The sequence below is a fragment of the Epinephelus lanceolatus genome, chromosome 21 (assembly GCF_041903045.1).
Source record: "Epinephelus lanceolatus isolate andai-2023 chromosome 21, ASM4190304v1, whole genome shotgun sequence".
Classification (NCBI taxonomy): domain Eukaryota; kingdom Metazoa; phylum Chordata; class Actinopteri; order Perciformes; family Serranidae; genus Epinephelus; species Epinephelus lanceolatus.
Window position 1 is genome coordinate 28,214,972 of NC_135754.1, and position 20,486 is coordinate 28,235,457.

At 40.8% G+C, this 20,486-nt stretch overlaps 2 protein-coding genes across 9 annotated transcripts in view; both read right to left on the bottom strand.

The window, feature by feature from the left end:
- LOC117246659 (E3 ubiquitin-protein ligase TRIM35-like) overlaps nt 1–12,224 on the bottom strand; it is a 50,170-nt gene extending 37,946 nt beyond the window's left edge. For 5 of the 7 annotated variants that reach the window (XM_078163301.1, XM_078163300.1, XM_078163297.1 and 2 more), the window contains exon 1: nt 159–283. Coding sequence is in view for 1 of the 7 variants with exons in the window: in XM_078163295.1 (XP_078019421.1) it covers nt 10,598–10,865 (268 nt within the window). In the remaining 6 variants the exon portion in view is untranslated. Of the gene's footprint in view, nt 1–158; nt 284–10,597; nt 10,940–12,117 lie in introns of those variants that run through there. The other 2 variants (XM_078163302.1, XM_078163295.1) reach the window with 2 other exon arrangements.
- A 1,589-nt stretch (nt 12,225–13,813) lies between these two features.
- Nucleotides 13,814–19,594, bottom strand: LOC144459392 (zinc-binding protein A33-like). 2 transcript variants are annotated; one of them, XM_078163292.1, is made up of 8 exons: nt 19,500–19,594; nt 17,528–17,860; nt 17,002–17,225; nt 16,695–16,778; nt 16,387–16,608; nt 16,283–16,305; nt 14,767–14,885; nt 13,814–14,663 (listed from the first exon to the last, which is right to left on the bottom strand). In XM_078163292.1, exons 2-8 carry the CDS (start codon nt 17,793–17,795, stop codon nt 14,074–14,076), a joined length of 1,530 nt encoding a protein of 509 aa, XP_078019418.1. In that variant the 5' UTR covers nt 17,796–17,860; nt 19,500–19,594; the 3' UTR covers nt 13,814–14,073. The 2 variants fall into 2 exon arrangements, with proteins under 2 accessions (XP_078019418.1, XP_078019417.1); XM_078163291.1 differs by having other exon boundaries at nt 16,695–16,784.
- Nucleotides 19,595–20,486: the final 892 nt, after the last annotated feature.

Consider the following 20,486-nt stretch of genomic DNA (forward strand, 5'->3'; position numbering starts at 1 on the left):
GGGCTAAACAACACACAATGCAAGAAGAACAGCTGGTGAAATGATAACACAACAGGCTCTATACAGTAAAGCTAATCCAGGTTATTTAAAGGAAACTGCTAGCTATAGGTGATCATGTTAAAGATTCTAATTCTCCATTGGCACCATTTGCTGCTCACCTTTGTTTTGGGGCTGAATCCAATATTTTCACTAATGTGTAGCCATGAGGAGTTGTTCCTGCTGCTTCATGTCCTTGTTCAATGCTGCTAATGCAGACAATGACTGTGAGTACTTTCACTTTCTCTGGCTTTAAGTCAGTGCTCTCACACTGGTGCCAGTCCTATCATAAGTATAATAATAGAAATATTAAAGTGAAGATAAACAAAAAGGAGAATTTATTTACTGTGGTCAACTATTTATGATGATGCTGGCTCACCAGTGGAGCAAAGCAGGGACTGCTTCATGACCCCACAGTACCTGAGGCCCTGCCCACAATGATGCTACTGCCCAGGTTTAAAGGACAGGATCACATTTTTCAAGTCAGTCTTAAAACAGTACTCATATGAAATAGTTTTTGCTCCTTGTTATCATTCATACTCAAGTTAATATGAGGCTTCAGCGGTCGAAGTAGGGGCCCTATTTTACACCAAGCACAAGGGGTGCACAGCTCACAATTGTCATTTTCGCGGCCAGCGCCCAAGCGGGATTTATAATTGTGTGGCAGACCCTACGCCGTTGCATTAAAGCAACTCTTACCTTTCTTGCATTTCACACAGCACTTAGAAAAAAATTGAACATCCACAACTCCTGCCTCCCTCCAAAGTCCCATCCTCCTCCTGCAACTCCACCTCCCTCCGAAGGCCTACTCCCCCCTCCTCCATTACGTCCTCATTATAGACGTAGCCGTTGGCAAGGTAACGTTAGATACACGGAAGAGGAGAGTGAGTGTAATGTTACAACAAAGACAGTCAAACGCAACGTTTTAAAACTCAACCGGAGTCAGTGATGACTGATGAGTTTTAGAATACGGTTACTGGCTGGGGTAAGGCTCATGTTTTGAGCTCTTGTCTACTCTACTGTACCGTACTGTCAAAGTCCTTACACGCTGGTTTGTTTACTTCCTGGAGGACGCGTCAGAGCTGATGGGACGTCACTCAGGAGGCGTCCCTGTCATTCTGACTTTCTACAGTTGTTTTATCGGCAACTTTGTCATGAAAGGCCTGCCACTTTATTTTTTTTTTTTTTGTTGTGCTGACATTATCATTTATCTGCTTTGTTAAGCAGCAACCTATATCTGGCAGGATACTATTATTCTCATCGTTCACTTACAGTACTGATGGTTTTCTAATGAATAGCAGCTTTTTGTTATGTTTTTCTTTTTTTATTAGCTATGTTTGCTTGATTTTGGCATAACCCTACTTGAGTCTTATTAACAATTGGGGCTTGTAGCCTAATAGTTTTCTTTTGCATCAATTTTTTGTTTTTTTTAATATTATGAACCCAGTCTTTCTTTTTTTCTCTTTATTATGCAATGTATACTCAAATAAAGGTTATCTTTTTTTTTTTTATGGAGAGGAAGGGGTTATCTGACTGTCCTTCACTGTCACTTCAATTCTGGGGGGTGGGTGGGGGTGGGCTCTGGATGGACTTTTTTTCCATCTGTTTCCTTTTTTTGAGGGTGGGCTGTGAGAGCCTGTTTGGTTTGGGACTCGTTTTCTTGGGTTTCAGAAGGGAAAGAAGGCAGGCTGGGTGGGTAGGTGAGGGTGTCTCAGGATTGCGGGATAATGGCTGGGTGGGACAGGACCCAAGGGATAGAATTTTACACTTATTATTTTGCATTCGTGGTGGCTGTTTTTGGTTCATTTTTCTGATATTATTTTTCTGCTCAGTCACCCATGACTAGTGTCTCTCTCTTGTCTTGGAATGGGCGGGGATTTAATATTCCTCATAAATGTACAAGCACTCTGGATTTTTTGCGGTGGATGAAAATAGATGTGGCTCTTCTTCAGGAAACTCATCTACTGGAAAGGGATGTCTCCAGACTTCATGATAAATTTTATCATGTTATTGCTTCCTCCTCAAATTTGAAAAAAAAACAGAGGAGTAGCGATTATTGCTAAACGTAGCTTTCAGTTTACAATTTTAGGCTCTGGGAAGCATTCTGAGGGTAGAGTAGTCTTTATTAAAACTCTAGTAAATGATAAAAAAGTAGCCTTTGTTTCTGTTTATGCCCCTAACTCCTTTGATAGGAGCTTTTTTGATTATCTGACTAAACTTATGTTGAATTTATCTGATTTTGGTCTAATAATAGGAGGTGACTTTAATGCGGTTTGGTTACACTCATTAGATAGAACTGGTGTAGCTGAGGGGGCAAACCAGCGTCTTGCTTCCTCTGCATTAAGGAAATGGGCTTCAGACTGTGCCGTAGTAGATGTCTGGCGGACAGCTAATCCCTCTCTAAGGGAGTTCTCTTGTTTCTCATCACGTCATAGAACTTTTTCCCGTATAGATTACATTTTCATTTCTAAACATTTATTTGAAAAAGCCTCTGATTTCGCTCTTCTTCCTATGTCTCTTTCTGACCATAGGGCTGTATTTGGCAAACTGGCAATCCCTTCGGGCCCCAAACGAGCGGCCCGTTGGCGGTTTAATTCCAATTTATTGCAGAATGAATCCTTTCTAAGGGAAATGAAAGAACAACTGGACCAATTTTTAGCGATAAATAGACCCTCTGTTGATGATCCCAGGGTACTCTGGTCAGCTGTAAAAGGGTTCATAAGGGACAAATCAATTGGATTTGCCTTTAATCTAAACAAAACAAGATGGCAGCATATTGTAGATTTAGAAAATAGAATTGCAACTTTAGAGAGTTCTTTGTCTCTGAATGCTACCTCTGACCTTATTCTCGAGCGAGACCTGTTAATTAAAGACCTTAATCAACTACTCAGGAACAAATCTGATTTTCTCATTCATAGGACTAGGCAACTTGATTACTTGTACAGTGCCCAACCAAGTCATCTACTGGCTTTGAAACTCAAAACCAATGAACAATTGGCTAACATATCGTCTGTTAAATCTTCCACAGGTAAATTGTGCTTTGCTCCAACTGAGGTAAATGATATTTTTTGCTCATTTTACTCCAATTTATACTCCTCAGAGTTTATTTATAATGAGCATGCATGCAGAAGCTTTTTGAATCCCCTTCAACTTCCAAAGCTTCCTTATGAATCTGCCCTTGAAGTTGATGCTCCAATAACCCTGAGTGAATTGCACAAAGCCCTAGCGAGCATGAGTAAGAATAAATCCCCAGGGCTTGATGGTATACCCCCAGAGTTTTATCTGGCCTTCTGGCCTCAAACTGGTCCTCTTTTACTGGAGATGATTCATTCTACAATTAATAATGGTTCTTTCTTTAAGAATACTAATATTGCTATTATTTCTTTACTTTTAAAAAAGGGCAAGGATCCTTCTGAGTGCTCAAGTTACCGTCCTGTTTCAATTTTAAATGCTGATACTAAGTTATTTGCCAAAGTCTTAGCTTCCCGATTGGAACCACATCTGTCTACTCTAATTCATGCGGATCAGACTGGCTTCATTAAGAAGCGCCTTGCCTCAGATAATGTCCGTTGCCTTTTCCACATCATAGAAGCTTCCAACACCGCAGATTCTTCAAATGCCATTTTGTCGCTTGATGCAGAGAAGGCATTTGATCGCCTTGAGTGGCATTTTCTGTGGCAGGTTTTGCATCATATGGGCTTTGGACATAACTTTTTATCTATGACTCAAACCTTATATAATGACCCAACTGCAATGGTGTTGACAGGGAGCACCTGTTCTAGGCAATTTCTCATATCTAGAGGATCTCGACAGGGTTGTCCCCTCTCGCCTTTGTTATTTGTTTTATCTCTTGAGCCTCTTGCCCAGGCAGTCCGGCAGTCAATCAGCCATAACCCTATTAGTATACATAATACCAAACACTTTATATCTTTGTATGCAGATGACATCCTTCTTTTCCTCCATAATGTTTCTCATAGTCTTCATCACCTTTTAAACATATTCAAGGACTTTGGCCAGGTTTCAGGATACAAAATCAATTGGGGAAAATCTGCACTATTACCTCTGAACTCTTCCACTGGACAGGTTCCTACCATCGCAGCCACACTAAACATACCAGTTGTCCAGACGTTTAAATATCTAGGAGTCTCAATTTTTCCTACAGTTTCAGCCACAGTGACTAACAATTATAAGAAAGTGCTTGCTGAGGTGGAAAACAGTCTTCAAAAGTGGAGCTCCTCATCTTTGTCTTTTCATTCCCGTATTTCAGTGATTAAAATGAATACTCTCTCCCGAATAAACTTTGTTAGTTCTATGCTTCCTCTGGCACCTACCAAAGGTTATTGGAAGAAAATTCACTCACTACTCTCTAAATTTATTTGGGCTGGTAAAAGACCCAGAATTAAATTATCTGTCCTTCAAAGACAAAAAAAATTTGGCGGTTTAGGACTCCCAAACTTTCAATTGTATCATTGGTCCTTTGTGTTGCGCCCTCTCTCCACCTGGTTTGACACAGCATCTTGTGTATCTTGGCGTCCTATTGAGGAAAGTATTGTTCAGCCCCACCGATTACAAGATCTTATTTAGTCCAACATCTCTATTAAACAATCTAAGCTGAAATTTGGGTCTGTCATCACTGAGCTAATTTCCACCTGGAGCGCTGTTGAAAAATGTTGTAAAGTGTCTCCCAATTGGTATCTCCAGTCACCCATATTCTTTAACTCTCGTCTCCAGTTGGGAGGGCGTCCTATATATTTTTCCAGTTGGGCAAATAATGGTGTGTTTACATTATTTGATATTTTTGGGGCTGAAGGTCTCCGCTCATTCTCAGACATTCAGAAACTCTTTAACTTACCTGGTTCCTCCTTTTTCTTTTATTGGGTTGTGGCACTCCGAGTATATATTTTCTCATTTATTTCTCCCTTTTTTTTTTCTTGTCTTTTTTTCTCTTTTTTTTTCCTCTCTTCTGGTTTTATTTACTTATTTTGTATTTATTTACTTTTTGATAAAGATTATTGAGTTTCTTATGACATTGACTCCATTTAAGTGGTCCAGCCCCCTTTCAAGGGCCCTATAGGCATTGGGTTTTGAGGGCAGTATTGGTTGAGGCTTGTTCAAAAGCTCTGAATTGCTATGCGTGTTTGTATGTTCATCAGTGTACTTCATAGAGACAAAGCCTGTGGACCCCTTGAGATTTGGGGGGTGGGAGGGGGGTTGTCTATCTATTTTTCATTATTATTATTGTTATTATTATTATTATTATTGTTATTATTATTATTATTATTATTTTTTTTTTTTATTATTATTATTGATATGTTTGGTTGGTAGTATTTATTTATCTATTTTTTGTTTGTTATGCTACACTACCATTCTGTTTTCTTTGTTGCTGTTGCTATTATTGTCCAATTGATGCTTGCCACATCTGTTTGTTTGTTTGTTTGTTTTAAATTAAATGGAAAAACCAATAAAAAATTGGTCACAAAAAAAAAGAATAAGGTTACAGTGCTAACGTTAGACAGTAGCGTTAACGTTACTAGTAAGTGGAAACGCACAAGGAAGATAACGTTAATGTTTCAGAGGCTACGCTACAGTAGGCTAATGTTAGCCATTAGCAACTGGATGCTGTGTTGTCATAATGTTATGAACTGAACTGAACTGAACCAGCACAAAAACGAAATGACATTTTGCATACCCCAAGCAAACAGAAACAAAACATATTTGTGCAACATATAAGAAAGAACATTTAGTGCAATAGTAAGATGAAAAGGGTCGACATTTCACAGTCAAAAACTCCACATCCTGAGAGCAGAACTGGGAGCTCCTCTTCACATCACAGCACCATGAATTGTTTGTGTATGGGGCATTCTACCGATTTTGTGCAAAGTGCTGTCCCTTAACAAAAAAACAACAAAAATGATATAATTGAGTATTCAGGCATAGATATTTACAAAGATTATGTTAAGACCTGTTTAAACCCAGGGCATTAAATGAAAAAGTGATAAGCTAAATATATACAAAATCACCATTTATAGGGTACTTTGTATTGGGAAGTAGCAGTCCCCAACCCTGACCTCTAAAATTCAATTCATGTAAATAACACTTAAAACATTTTTCATATTTTTTTCAAAAGTCTAATTTAAAACATCTTTGTGATTAAGTTTAAACACAAGTTGAAAGATTTAGATGTATTGTGGGATTAATTTTTAAATGAAGAAACTATGCTAAAAAAATAGTGTCCCTTGTTTTCATGTCACTACCGAAACACAAGAGTTTTAATGCACTGGTTGAGGCTGGATTTTAGCCACACCCCTGAATTTCTGAGAAGGGGGTAGTACTGCACCCCCGTCCCAGATGGCCGCATGGTAAGTCGCTGACTCCCATCATTTTTTAAATAAATGTCTTCCAAAGTCTGAAAATCAGTGTGTAACTTTTAAAATTGTCACTACCAAACACGTTCTCTTCAATTATGTAAAAATTTGGGGGGTTTATGCAAAATATTATGTTTTTCTGTGTGAACAACTCTTCAAACATGTGCTTGTTAGCCATGTGATTGCTAGCATTCTTTAGTTATCCTGAAAATTGCTAGGAATGTCACTACCGAAACAGTCACTTCCGAAACCTATGGTAAAGTTTCGGTAGTGACATGATCATTTCGGTAGTGACAAAATGGAATGGTCAGTAGTTAAACCCCATAATTTTGTGGTCCAAAGTCTTGCTCTTCTCTGCTCTGTTCTGCTCTACTCTGCTCTACTATACTCTACTCTACTATGCTCTACTCTATTCTGCTCTACTCTACTGTAATCAGCTCTACTCTACTCTATTCTGCTCTGCTCTACTCTGGTCTACTCTACTATATTCTGCTCTACTTTGCTCTACTCTGCTATACTCTGCTCTGCTATACTCTATTCTACTCTGCTCTACTTTCCTCTACTCTGCTATACTCTGCTCTGCTATACTTTGCTCTACTCTACTATGCTCTACTCTATTCTGCTCTACTCTACTGTAATCAGCTCTACTCTATTCTGCTCTGCTCTACTCTACTATACTCTGCTCTACTCTATAATCTGCTCTGCTCTACTCTGCTCTACTCTATTCTGCTCTGCTTTGCTCTACTATACTCTGCTCTACTCTACTCTATACTCTGCTTTACTCTGGTCTACTCTACTCTACTTTACTCTGGTCTACTCTATAATCTACTCTATTCTGCTCTCCTCTGCTCTTCTCTACTCTGTTCTACTCTGCTCTACTTTATTCTATTCTGCTCTACTCTACTATACTCTGCTCTACTCTACTTTGCTCTACTCTATTCTGCTCTACTCTGCTCTACTTTCAATCAATCAATCAATCAATCAATCAAACTTTTAGCACTTTTCATACATTAAAAATGCAGCACAAAGTGCTTCGCAGAATAAAAACAAACAAAAATAATAAATACATATTGAAAATATGAAAATCAGTTAAAAGCTAAATTAAAAAGGTGAGTCTTGAGCCTCCTTTTAAAAACATCAACAGTCTCTGCAGTCCTGATGCTCTCTGGCAGGCTGTTCCATAAGTGAGGGCCATAATGGCTGAATGCAGCCTCCCCGTGGGTTTTTGTTCTAACTCTTGGAACAATTAAAAGGCCGGTGCCGGAGGACCTCAGGATCCGCGAGGGTTGATATGATAAAAGCAGGTCAAATGAATAAGATGGCCCAAGGCCGTTAAGACATTTAAAAACTAATAAAAGAACCTTAAAATCGATCCTGAAACACACAGGGAGCCAATGCAGCGATTGTAAAACTGGTGAAATGTGCTCCCACCCTCTGGTCCTCGCCAGCACTCGTGCGGCTGAGTTTTGGAGTAGCTGCAGGTTAGAGATGGTCTTTTTGGGAAGACCAGACAGCAGGGCATTACAGTAATCTAAACGACAAGAGATAAAAGCATGCATCAGCACCTCCGTGTTAGCCTGAGAGAGAAACGGGCGGACTCTGGCTATATTCTTAAGATGATAAAAACCTGTCTTTGTTACATTTTTGATGTGTAGAATAAAACTAAGCTCAGAGTCAAAAATGACACCCAGGTTCTTTACACATTGTGAAGGTTTAAAATCTTGTAGTTTTGGTAAAAGTTTCTCTCTCTGGCCTTCAGGACCAATAATTAAAACCTCTGTTTTGTCCTGGTTGAGCTGTAGGAATTCACTGCCATCCATGACTTGATATCTAAAATGCAGTTAAAAAGGGCATCAATTGGCCCTGTGTCATCAGGAGACACGGCGATGTACAACTGTGTGTCATCTGCATAACTGTGGAAGCTGATGCCGTGTCTCCTGATGACGTCCCCAAGGGGAAGCATGTATAGATTAAAAAGAATTGGACCTAAAATTGACCCTTGGGGCACCCTACACCTAATTTCATGCGTTCTGGAGGAACATGTATCCATACTTACAAAGAAACAACAATCTGTGAGATAAGAGCTGAACCAGTTAAAAACAGTACCAGAGAGGCCCACCAGGTTTCTGAGTCTGTTTAATAAAATGTGGTGATCTACTGTATCAAAGGTGGCGCTTAGATCCAGTAGTACCAAGACTGTGAGGTTTTTGATATCATTTAAAATCTTTAAAAGGGCTGTCTCTGTACTATGGTTCATCCTAAAACCAGATTGATATTTCTCTAAAATACTGTTTCTTTTTAAAAAATCATTTACTTGGTTAAAAACCAGTTTTTCTAAAATCTTTCTTAAAAACAGTAAGTTGGATACAGGTCGGTAATTATTAAAAATGTTGGGATCTAAATTACTCTTCTTCAGAAGGGGCTTCACGATTTTACTTCTGAAGTGGTCTGCAAAGTCCTCGCAGAGGGCATCTGTTGATATGTTGGATGGTTTATTAAAATTGGTGCTGGTTAAAAGATCGAAGGTGGAGAAAAGAAATTTGGGGTTGTTTTTATGATCGGAAATGAGTTTTGAAAAGTGTGATATTCTTGCCTGTTTGACTGTTTTATTGCAGGTTTTGAGTTGTTTGCAGTCCCTCACTCCTTGGTGAGTGGATCTCCATAGTCGGATGTATTCCATGTTCGTGTCCAGTGAGCGGACATTCGCCAGAAGGACACTGGGAACAGCTGGTTTGATGGGGTTAGCTCTTAGCCTAGCTAACCCCTCCGCACTTCCCCCGCTCCCACGTCCTGTCACAGCGCTGCCGGCGTCTCCCCGTTGGGACAGCTCCAGGCGAAACCATGGTCATCTCAGGGCTAGTTCGACGTAGCAGGCCAAGCTTGCTACACATCCTGAGCTCTCTTGGTTGTAGCGTTAGATCTCTGCAGCAGTTTCTAATGTCTGTTAGAAACTCACGACTGTATTGCACTGATGAATTTACTTCTTGTTGCATCGTTTCTTTCTTTTGCCAACTGATTTCCCTTTTGGAACGGCTGGAGGTGGAAGCATTTGTCTGCCATTGTTACGGAGAAAAGTTTATATCCACAAGGGTCCCTGTCACTAGTTTATATCCACAAGCGTCCCTGTTACTAACCTGTTTGTTGTCTCAGACTCAGGGGTGGAGGGTGTGGGGGGTGGACAGACTTTCTGCGGGTAATGGAAGGGTCAAGAAATACTACAACAAATTAAAACAAAACAACGTCTGACTGGTGAGCTTTTTGTCCTTGTTGAACTTGTCTTTCTCTGAGACCTTGCAGCAGTGGGGTCCAGAACACCAGGGACTACAGATAAAACAGAAGCACAAAACAAAAGGTGAGTTTCCTGACCAGAGGCAAAAAATGAATTAATTCAGAACTTATGTGCCCCGAAACTTACTGTGTCTTCCACATGTTTGGGCACATCTATCAGTGGCTGTGGGAGTAGCTGTGGGTCTGGGAGTGCGTTCTGAGTTCTGGCGCAAATTCACCAAACCAACAAATGTCAACCCCATGGTGACACTAAGAGCAAAAGTCACGTAGCCTACATGAACATGTGAGTGACCTCACCTGATAAGACACTAAGTCACTGCTGTGTCCACCTGAGGGATCAAACTGACCTCTCCTTCTGCAGTTTTCGCTCAAACTCCTCAGAGCGAAATTAATGGGAGGGTCAGTGTGTGTACCTTGCTGACAATATGGGCATTTCCGAGAGATTTGCCCCCTCCAATAGTCATGCACACACGTCTTACAGAAGCTGTGGCCACACTGCAGGCTCACAGGCTCCGTGAAAATATCATAACAAATTGAACAAGAAAGATCCTGAGTCCAATCTGCATCTCTGGAGGACAACGGCTCATTTGGTTGCTGTTCCATGTTTGCCTCCATTATGGCTGTAAATCAAGTAAACAAAATGTTAAGAAATACTACAGCTGTTATTCAGTCACAGGTTCATCAGTGGGAGTTATAATATATATAGAACATGAAACACTGAAACATTAAGTCTCTTTCTGCTTCACATGAAGCTGACACCTCATTAGAAATGGTCACAGCTACACAATAAACTTACAGTATCAATGTAAAAAATGAATACAAATTTGTGTTCTCTACATATTCATGATCCATTTCATAAAAACACTGACCATGCTCAGAGGTAACCAAGCCATACTAAGACATATTACCTTGAGTTAACCTCACTGCAAGGTCATTATGATTCATCCTTGTGAGAATGTCCACTGTGGTCTCCACAGCACCGTCTCTCCCGTAAACCTGCACCATTTTATCCACAGTTCCCTCTCTGGTCACGTTCTCCAGCTGGGACCGCAGAATAGATCTGCATCCTTCTCTCACATTCTGGGCCAAGTACCACTGAAATCTCTTTAGCTCCACCTCAGTCAGATCGTCCAGGTGTTCCTTCAGGACTTTCACAATTCGCACAGGTGTGGTCATATTGAACTTTGGGCAGGTTCACAGGATGTCAAACAATCAATCTGCGAACTTCTCTACAGCTTTGAACTGACTGTCAAAGACAATAGAAAAGAAGTAAGGATCAATTTATGGAGCAAATTACATAGAATAATGAGTTTTAAGTTTTAGTGGTCAGTTTTGCCTGTAAAGCAGAAGTCTTTAGATATCTGTCTGACTAAAGACAAAACATAAGGATTCAAAACATCCCAACAAAAGGGCATAACTTCTCTGAGCATGTCATTCAGCTGTATTACATGACCAGAGCTTTACAAGGCTGGCAGTCAGTGTTTGATAGTGTTTCAAGCCAAGTCCTGAGGATGCTACTGTAAATACATCTCTTCAAACAGGCATCCTCCCAGATTCCTTCAACACAGCTGTTGTAAAACCCATACTAAAGAAACCCAACCTAGGTGGAAATGCACTGCCCAGCTACAGGCCGATAGCCAAGCTTCTATTCTTGTGGACCCAGAGCGTTTTGTGTTCACAAGGCACAGGTTAAGTGAACCGCACCGCCTCAGAGGGGTCTGGGTTCGGTTGGAGTGTTTGCATTTGTGCAAAAAATGCTGAGTCACAGCTCTGAGTCCTCTTAGAGGAAGTGTGAAAACACCCTTAGACCTAAGCACAGTATGAGATACGATTGACTATGACATCTTAATCAGTCATCTTGAAAAGTTGGTTGGTCTTTCTGACTGTGTGTTAAACTGGTTCAGAACATACATTAAAGCCAAGAAGTTTTACGTCAGTCTTGGAGATCGGATAGCAGACATTGGATAGCAGCATGAGGAGAATGTATTTTCAAATTCTGGTTTCAAATTTAAAATTAGTTTTCAGTTCTTTTAAATTCAGTTGTTGATTTTTGCCTTCTTCAAAAACAAAAAAAAAAACAGTCTACCCCAGCTTTAATCCAAAGAAACTTAAAAATAAAACAGCATTTTGAAATGTCATGTCATCAAGGTAAAAAAAAAGTTAAAAGTATTAATAGTTTATAATGTATATAAAGCTCAAAGGTATCACATACTGTTTCACTCCATACTTCCTTCTGTGAAGGTGCGGCTGAGTAAACAGTGATGCTCCCTGCAATCTGAAACACAGACAACTGAACAGATTGCTGGTGAAATGATAACACAACAGGCTCTATACAGTAAAGCTAATCCAGGTTATTTAAAGGAAACTGCTAGCTATAGGTGATCATGTTAAAGATTCTAATTCTCCATTGGCACCATTTGCTGCTCACCTTTGTTTGGTTGCTGAATCCAATATTTTCACTAATGTGTAGCCATGAGGAGTTGTTCCTGCTGCTTCATGTCCTTGTTCAATGCTGCTAATGCAGACAATGACTGTGAGTACTTTCACTTTCTCCGGCTTTGAGTCAGTTACTGTTGTCCAGCACTCTAGTGGAGAGAGCTGTGCACCACTCTCAGTACTCTCACACTGGTGCCAGTCTTATGATATGTATAATAATAGAAATATTAAAGTGAAGATTTAAAAAAAAAAAGGAGAATTTATATACTGTGGGTAACTATTTATGACGACGCTGGCTCACCAGTGGAGCAAAGCAGGGACTGCTTCATGACCCCACAGTACCTGAGTTCCTGCAGTCAGTGCCCAAGTGGGATTTATGCTTGTGTGGAGGAGCGTACACCATGGCCTACAACTTTGAGAACATTTATACTTGTGCAGTGGTGTGTCTGTGTCACTCTGCAGTTACACCTCCGAAACACTAGTCGACGGTGGAGGTTTTTGTGAAGTGCTGTAAAGTTTTGTTGATTCAAAACACACATTAAACACACATTAAACATGGCTTAATAGAGACAGTTTCAAACACAAGTACACAAATCAGCTTCACTGTAACTCACAGCATTCACAGACAAACACTTGTCTTTATCTGGACACATTTTCCCCACAAATACAACATGCTAACATTATTAGCACAAGTCTATGGCATTTTACATTGTATAAATTAGCCTAGTGACGAGCGGAGATTTCCTCTGCTCATATGAAGCCAGGATAAATCACACACAAGACTTATAATGCTATTTTTGTGGAGGCTTTATTGTCTTCACAATTTATTGTTTCTTATCTGTGAAATTAAAGTAAATAAAAGCTTTGTTTCCACTGAGGGAAATGGTTTCAGCTTACAGAAATAGACAGGAGGTCTGCATCGCTGTGCCGCATAGTTACATTTCTGGGGAGGTGCACATCAGGTTACAGCGTAGGATACAGCATCAACTCAATGCAGAAATATAAATTCCGCCTGTAGCAAATGTACTAGATGCGCCCATCTGTTCGCTCGCGGACATGTAGGCGTTTAAATGAGGTGTGGTCAGGCACATTGTTGGCCTATTTCTGATTTGAAGTAACAGAAAATTATTGCACCATTGACCAACAGAAACCTGGTCTAAAAGGTCAGTGGTGCAGTATTTTACAGATATTTAAATAGCGCATTATTCAGATAGTAAGATGCGCCCATATATAGGCAGCTTCACACCAAGCATTGACCCAAATCCAAAAAGTTCTGAAAACACTGAAACCTAACAGAAATTTTAAGATGAATAAAGATTAACAAAGCTTTACTTCAGTTTGTTAAGAAACAAGGGTCTGCAATCATATTAGCAGCTCTGTGAGACCGAGAGAGGTCAGAGCCCTGCAAGTTAAGAAAACACAACCAGACAAAACACAAGCAAATTCAGAAAACATCTTCCGCAGTTTGACAGTGAAAACATGATAAATATTATACCTGCTTAACATCAGCACGCTAGCACTGTGTACGGTGCTCTGAGCTAAATGCTAACATTTGCTAATTAGCACTATTAATACTGTAATAAATGTTAGTTGTTAACTCAGAGTAGTTTAGAACTGCCACCACCTTTGTTAACCCTGTCTGATCCAATGTCAGAGGCAAGAGAACATTTACTCCACACAGACAGATGTATAGTACAAAAATAGCCTTTATTGAAAATAGGATTTCATATAAACTAAGACGAGATATAAAATTGAGAATGAATTTTTTTGACCTTATCTCACCCAGTCTGGCAACATGAGTGACGGCAGACAATTTGCTTGTAGTGGTGTGAGGCAGTGTGTTGCAACAAGATAGCTGAAGCTCCAGAACTAGAACTAGAGCAGACTAGTTGTAATGAAGGTATAAATGGCAAACTGTATCTGAATCTGAAGCAGCTACTTTCTGCAACTATGTCACTGTGACAGAAACCTTTGACTCACAGATCTGTATAAAGCCTCCACTACTGTCCACTTTCTTCCTCTTTCTTTTCCCCCCCTCATCATTATCGTCATCATCAGTTTCAACAAAAGCAAAATATGGGTACAGCCTCTGAGTAAATGTCTCCTCATAGGTCAGTATTGGTGTGTTGTTATCAGCATCATAAAATGACACTGTACCGTTTTCGTAGTCGAGTTCTATTCTGATCTTGTTGGGTCTCGTTGCTGATGTTAGGAGTTTGCCCTTGACATCTGTATACCCTCTCTTGCTTTTCATAATAACATAGAGTCCATTTTGTGGAGTTGACCACATCTCATCATCCCTCCTGTCTTTGGCCCTCTCGGTGACTCCCAGTCTCCATTTGGTTTGATTTCCTACCACCATCTCCCAGCAGTGTTTTCCTGAGTCAAAGCCCTCCCAGCCCAGAACGTGTGGATAACTTGAGTTGCGCTCTAGGTTTCCTGGACGCTCCTGACAGGTGTCAGTGACTGTCACTTTGGTCAGATCATCAGACAGAGAGAGCCATGGAGATGCAGTGTTGGGGTCCAGAACCACAGGGGCTACAGATTAAACAGAGGTACAAAACAAAAGCACTTTACTGGTGAGTTTGTGACCAGAGGGGACATAATAATTAACTTGGAACTTATGTCTCCCCAAACTTACTGTGTTTTACGGTGCTCAGCATCGTCTCCAAAACTCTGAACTGAAGGTTTTCCACATGTTCAGACACATCTATCAGTGCTTGTGGAAGTAGCTGTGGATCTGGCAGTGCGTTCTGAGCTCTGGAGCAAATTTAAGAGATTAAGGAAATGTGAAAAAGTGAAGTAGTGTGCTTGCCCCAAATTTCTAACTATTCTGCGTTTTAGCACAGAAAAACAACTATGGCTTTGGAGCAAAATCTCTTGCTGCCCAAGGAAGGATCTCCTCAAGATCAGTAAGGACGGCAGAAATGATTATAGTGACCAGTAACTTAACTCTTTTAATGTACATATAGCCATGTGATGTTTGCTTCAGAGTCCTGCTCCACATACATTGTTACATATGTAAAAATACTCTGATATGATTGATATTTTGTTTAACATGGTTTTCCAGCATAAAAAGTAGGAGAAAAAAACTCTAAAAATAGGCAGGGAGCAGATCTACGCTTTCTCCCTCGATCAGAAATTCTGGATCTGTCTTCCGCTCAGTCCACCACCACTGTGTGCACTAAACTGACCCATAGATGTGATAATACCTAGATACTGGATGCCAAGATGGCACCTATTCAGTCCTATGGAGCTGCTCACCTGGTGCATATAACAAAAAAGTTTCTATCTTCTTTTACCTCCACAGTATGCAGTCCACTGAATATGCACAGTAGTGTTTCTCACAAATTATCGCTCCTCTCATCACTATAGTCATGGATTTTCAAATACTTTTTCTCAACTCAAAGAAAGTTTAAGCAAATGTTTTAAAGAAAGTGCTTTTAAAGAATGCTGCTCCAGAGTGTGATTTAAGACAGCATGCTGGCATCGCAGAGGCAAAAGAGGCGTGGCGGGGGTGACATGAAACACAATAATAACACAACAGCGGCGGCCTCTATTGTGACATATAACGTATGCGTCGGCAGCACTTTCTAAACAATAACAATGGAATGACGTGGCAATAACAATCATGTGCCGTCCCTGTTGTCTGGCAGCTGATCTCGTCCTTTGCTCAGAGGGTAAGGAGCTCCCGGACATCATTGTTTTCCCAATTTGCGGACGTACTTTAGCCCCTGTCCTTCCTCTTTGAGTTAGCTGCTAACTGCTATCAGCTGCATTTTATATCTCCCAGCTCTGGGGCGCACACATAACAACACGTCACACCCTCACGTTCATAGTTCCAGCCTGCCAGCTGTCCCTTTTACACAGACCTCATTTCAGCGCTGTTACTACCTCCGCTGCCGGCTTAAAGGTGAGACAACTCTGTCCTCCCATTCCACAATTGTATATTTATACAGAGCGACAAGGATTAATAACAATGTGAAATTCCTGCTTATTTTGCTTATATGTCTTGTAGCACACAAAAAACACCATATGGGCATGTAACAAGGTTAAAAACTTGATTTTCATTGGAGAGGGTCTAAGAGAGACTTGAAAAAAATCTGAAATCTCAAAAAGCAAAGGCTCAGAAACACAAGAGGATGAATAATACTCACCTTTCCATTTCAGTCTTAAAGTTCTGCAAACAAAACAAGAAATACATCATCAGTCTTCAGATTACTTTGTATGAATTCAACCTTTCCCGAGTTTTAATAACTACCTGTATGAACGAGTCATCAGCCCCCAAGTCTTCCATTTCTTTAACAGTGTCAGAGAGTGAGAATGTGTCTCTGCTGATCTCTGTGATCTTCTCCATCATATGAATCTTCTGATTCTCTTCTTTTTTTAGTTCTGCTATTCTGGATTCTTCTTCAGTCTTGAGAGACTGATGAAGCTTCCCAAATTCATCCCTAATCTTCTGCTCTGTGTCGTGTCTCTGTCTCTGTGGGCCACAGTAAGAAATGCTCAGTCTCTACACTTCTTAATGTGACAGATTTTCCTGATCAAATTTAGACTTTGCAAACAAACCTTAATGTACTCGACGGATGAATCACAAAACTGTTTGACCTTTTCAAAAGCTTCCCGCTTCAGTCTGATGGTCTTGGAAGGAGTCTGTAACTAAAATCATACTTTAATTTGTTGAACAAGAAAATCCTGAAGACCTGGTCCAACATGTTAGTCAATCAGTGGAATTCTGTAATTTCCAATGGGAAATGTTAGGACTTGACAGGTAAACCTCTCAGAATCCCTCTAGGTAGCACAACAAAGCCAAGACTCATAGAGGAAAGAGATTAGAAAAGTCATAAAAAGTCTTGTACATGCAAAGTGACCTCACCTGATTTGACTTTAAATCATTGCTGTGTCCTGCTGATGGATCAAAATGATTCCCCCCTCCGTTGGATACACTCAAACTCTTCGGAGTACAAGTTATTGATGGTTTATTGTTCGTTGGACAAGAAAGATCCTTAGTGATAGTTGAATCTGCATCTCTCTGCATCTCTCTCACAGTGGAGGTGGATGGCTCATTTGACTGCTGTTCCTTGATTAGGTCTACTTTGGCTGTAAATCAAATAACAAAATGTTAAGAAATATTACAGCTGTTATTCAGTCACAGGTTCATCAGTGGGAGTTATATTTATCATACTGAAACAATAATTCTGTTTCTGCTTCACATGAAGCTCAGAGCAACAGTTACAGAGTGACGCCTCATTAGAAATGGTCACAGCTACAGAATAAACTTACAGTATAGATAGATAAACATTTTGTTCTCTACATATTTATTATCCATTAATATATATTTATATATATATATATATAAAGCTGGCCCTACATGGCTTACCAAGGATACTAAGACATTTTACCTTGAAATAACCTTCCTGCGAGGTCATTTTGAGTCATACTATAGAGAATGTCCACTGTGATCTCCACAGCGCCGTCTCTCCCGTAAACCTGCACCAGTTTATCCACAGTTTCCTCTCTGGTCACGTTCTCCAGCTGGGACCTCAAGATGTGGTTAGATCCCTCTGTTTTATAGTTGACCAAATGCCACTGAAATGTCCACAAGTCCTTTTCCTGTAGCGCATCCAGGTGATTTTTCAGCATGTGTTTGATTGGTATAGGGGGAGTCATTTTCAGCTTTTAGCAAGTTCACAGGATGTTATCAGTTGAGGATCGTCTCTGGAGCTGTGAACTGACTGTGAAAGACAATGAACAAGAAGTTTCTTGATAATGTTAGTTTTATCTACTCAAAAAGTATCATGGTTTGTGAAAATGTGGAGTTTTAGGATTCAGTTTTGCAAAAGTCTTTTCTGTCTACAGACAAAACATAAAGGTTACAAACATCCATCCCAATAACAGGTCATAACTTCACTGAGCATTTACTGTTAATGGCATAGTGTCCAGGAACGTTTGTACTGAGTATGGGCTGGAAGTCCCAAGGTCAGAATGGAAGACACCTCCTAAGGTGGTTGAGAGTCACCGAGCTAAGATCCTGTGGGACTTCCAGATCCAGATCAACAAATTGGTGATGGCTAACCAACCAGACATCGTGTTGATGGACAAACATCAGAAGAAGGCAGTGGTGATAGATGTAGCAGTCACGAGCTTCTGCAACATCAGGAAGAAGGAACACAAGAAGCTCGGAAGATACCAAGGGCTAAAAAAGGAGCTAGAAAAGATGTGGGGAGTAAAGGCAACAGTGGTGCCAGTGGTAATTGGAGCACTGAGGGCAGCGACCCCCAAAATGGGAGAGTGGTTCCAGCAGATTCCACATACAACATCTGAGGTCTCTGTCGAGAAGAGTGCAGTCCTAGGAACAGCTGCGCAGCACCCTCAAACTCCCAGGCCTCTGGTAGAGGACCCGAGCTTGAGGAAGACACACCAGCACTCCCATGGGGAGGATGAGGGGGGATTTTTAAAAAAAATATATATATATAGGTTGTAACTTCTCTGAGCATGTACTGTTCATGCTCAGCAAACTGCAAACCACTGCTTTCTTCATAGAGTCAATGTTTCTGTTTTTTTCAGTTCTAATTTCTACATGCTGCAGCTCTGCCTGTTGAACACATGGTGGAGGCAAAGTCCGGGTTATGCTGTGCCGGTTTTACACCTCTCTAAAAATAAAAATACACGTCTTTACAGTGCCTCTAGTAAATAAGATTATGTAGCAACGTCTGTACACAGCATTAAAGGGCAGGTTCACAGTTTTTCAAGTTTGCCTTAAAACAATGATCAGGTTCCCGTATGAACATTGAAACAGGTTTTGTTTGCTGTAGTCATTCCTCCTTTTGAACAAAGCACAGAGGTATGACGTACGCTAATTCCTTTGTGAAGGTGTGGCTGAATAAAAAGGTGTCACTTCCTGCAATATGTAGCACAGAAAGAATTCTAATGCCCTTGTGCACTTGTACCTGAGAGGATGACAAACAAAAGTCTTGGCCTTCAACTTCAACTAAATTGTGAAAACAATCAGCAAAGTTTACTGTATATATATTTGTATGTATTTGAATGTAAAAATGGGTTGTCTTCGAACAAGGGCGCAAATTCATCATCTCAGGCTACCGTGGACTTGATTTCACTTCTGTCAGTTTATACGTTAACCACTAGCAAGTGAGCTGAACCTGAGCACAAATAAAAACAAATTAAATGTGGGCTAAACGGGGCACCGTACAAGAAAAGTTACAATAGAAAGAAAAGCAATAGATTCAGTGACATGATAACACAATAGGCTGTACACAGTAAAGCTTTTAAGTCAATTAAACTTATGTTAGCCAGTGCTGGTCATGCTAAATTAAAAAACAATCCAAATCTTCATTGGCACCATTTGCTGCTCACCTTGCGTTGAATCCAATATTTCACAAATGTTTTGCTATCAGGAGGTGTTTCTCTTCCTCGCGGGTGTAGTGTTGGGGTTCCACAAGTACAATGACACTTAAGTAGTTTCACTTTCTCTGATCAGTTGCTGCTGTTCAGCCCTTGACTGACCTCTAGTGGAGACAGCTGTGCTCTTTGTCACATTACTCTCAGACTTGTATCATCCTTGTAATTCTTATGATAACAGCAATATTGAAGTGAAGGTAAGCTAAAAGAAGAACTTGTGCATAGTAGCTGACTATTTATGATGATCAAGATCTGGGTCTGCCCCGGGGCCTCCTACCTGTGGGATGTGCCCGGAACACCTCTAACAGGAGGCGCCCAGGAGGCATCCTGATCAGATCCCCGAACCACCTCAACTGACCTCTTTCAATGCAAAGGAGCAGCGGCTCTACTCCGAGCTCCCTCCCGATGTGCGAGCTCCTTCCCCTATCTCTAAGGCTGAGCCCAGACACCCCACGGAGGAAACTCAGTTCGGCTGCTTGTATCCGCTTGTAGCCAATTGTGTCACTACTCAGAGCTCATGACCACAGGTGAGGGTTGGGACGTAGATGGACCAGTAAATCGAAAGCTTTGCGTTCCGGCTCAGCTCCCTCTTCACCATGATGGTCCAGCACAGCGCTGGTATAACTGCAGAAACCGCACCAAACCGCTGATCCATGTCATGCTTCATTCTACTCTCACTCAAGAACAAGACACCGAGATACATGAACTTCTTTGTGTGGGGCAGTAACTCTCCCCCAGCCAGGAGGGGGCAATCCACCAGTTGCCGACAGAGAACCATGGCCCCAGATTTGGATATGCTGACTGTCATCCTGACTGCTTCACACTCGGCAACAAACCATCCCCAGTGCATGCTGGAGGTCATGGTGTGATGAAGCCAACAGAAACACATCATCTGTTAAAAGCAGAGATGCAATTCTGAGGTCCCCAAACTGGACTCCTTCC

Excerpts from the sequence above, each read along its gene's own strand:
- LOC144459392 (XM_078163291.1), bottom strand. The coding sequence starts at position 17,795 with ATGACTCCCCCTATACCAATCAAACACATGCTGAAAAATCACCTGGAT. Across the intron at positions 16,609-16,694 it reads CATCCGTCGAGTACATTAAG|AGACAGAGACACGACACAGA; the intron begins GTTTGTTTGCAA and ends TGTGGCCCACAG. Across the intron at positions 14,886-16,282 it reads TTTAAGACTGAAATGGAAAG|AGCTCAGAACGCACTGCCAG; the intron begins GTGAGTATTATT and ends AATTTGCTCCAG.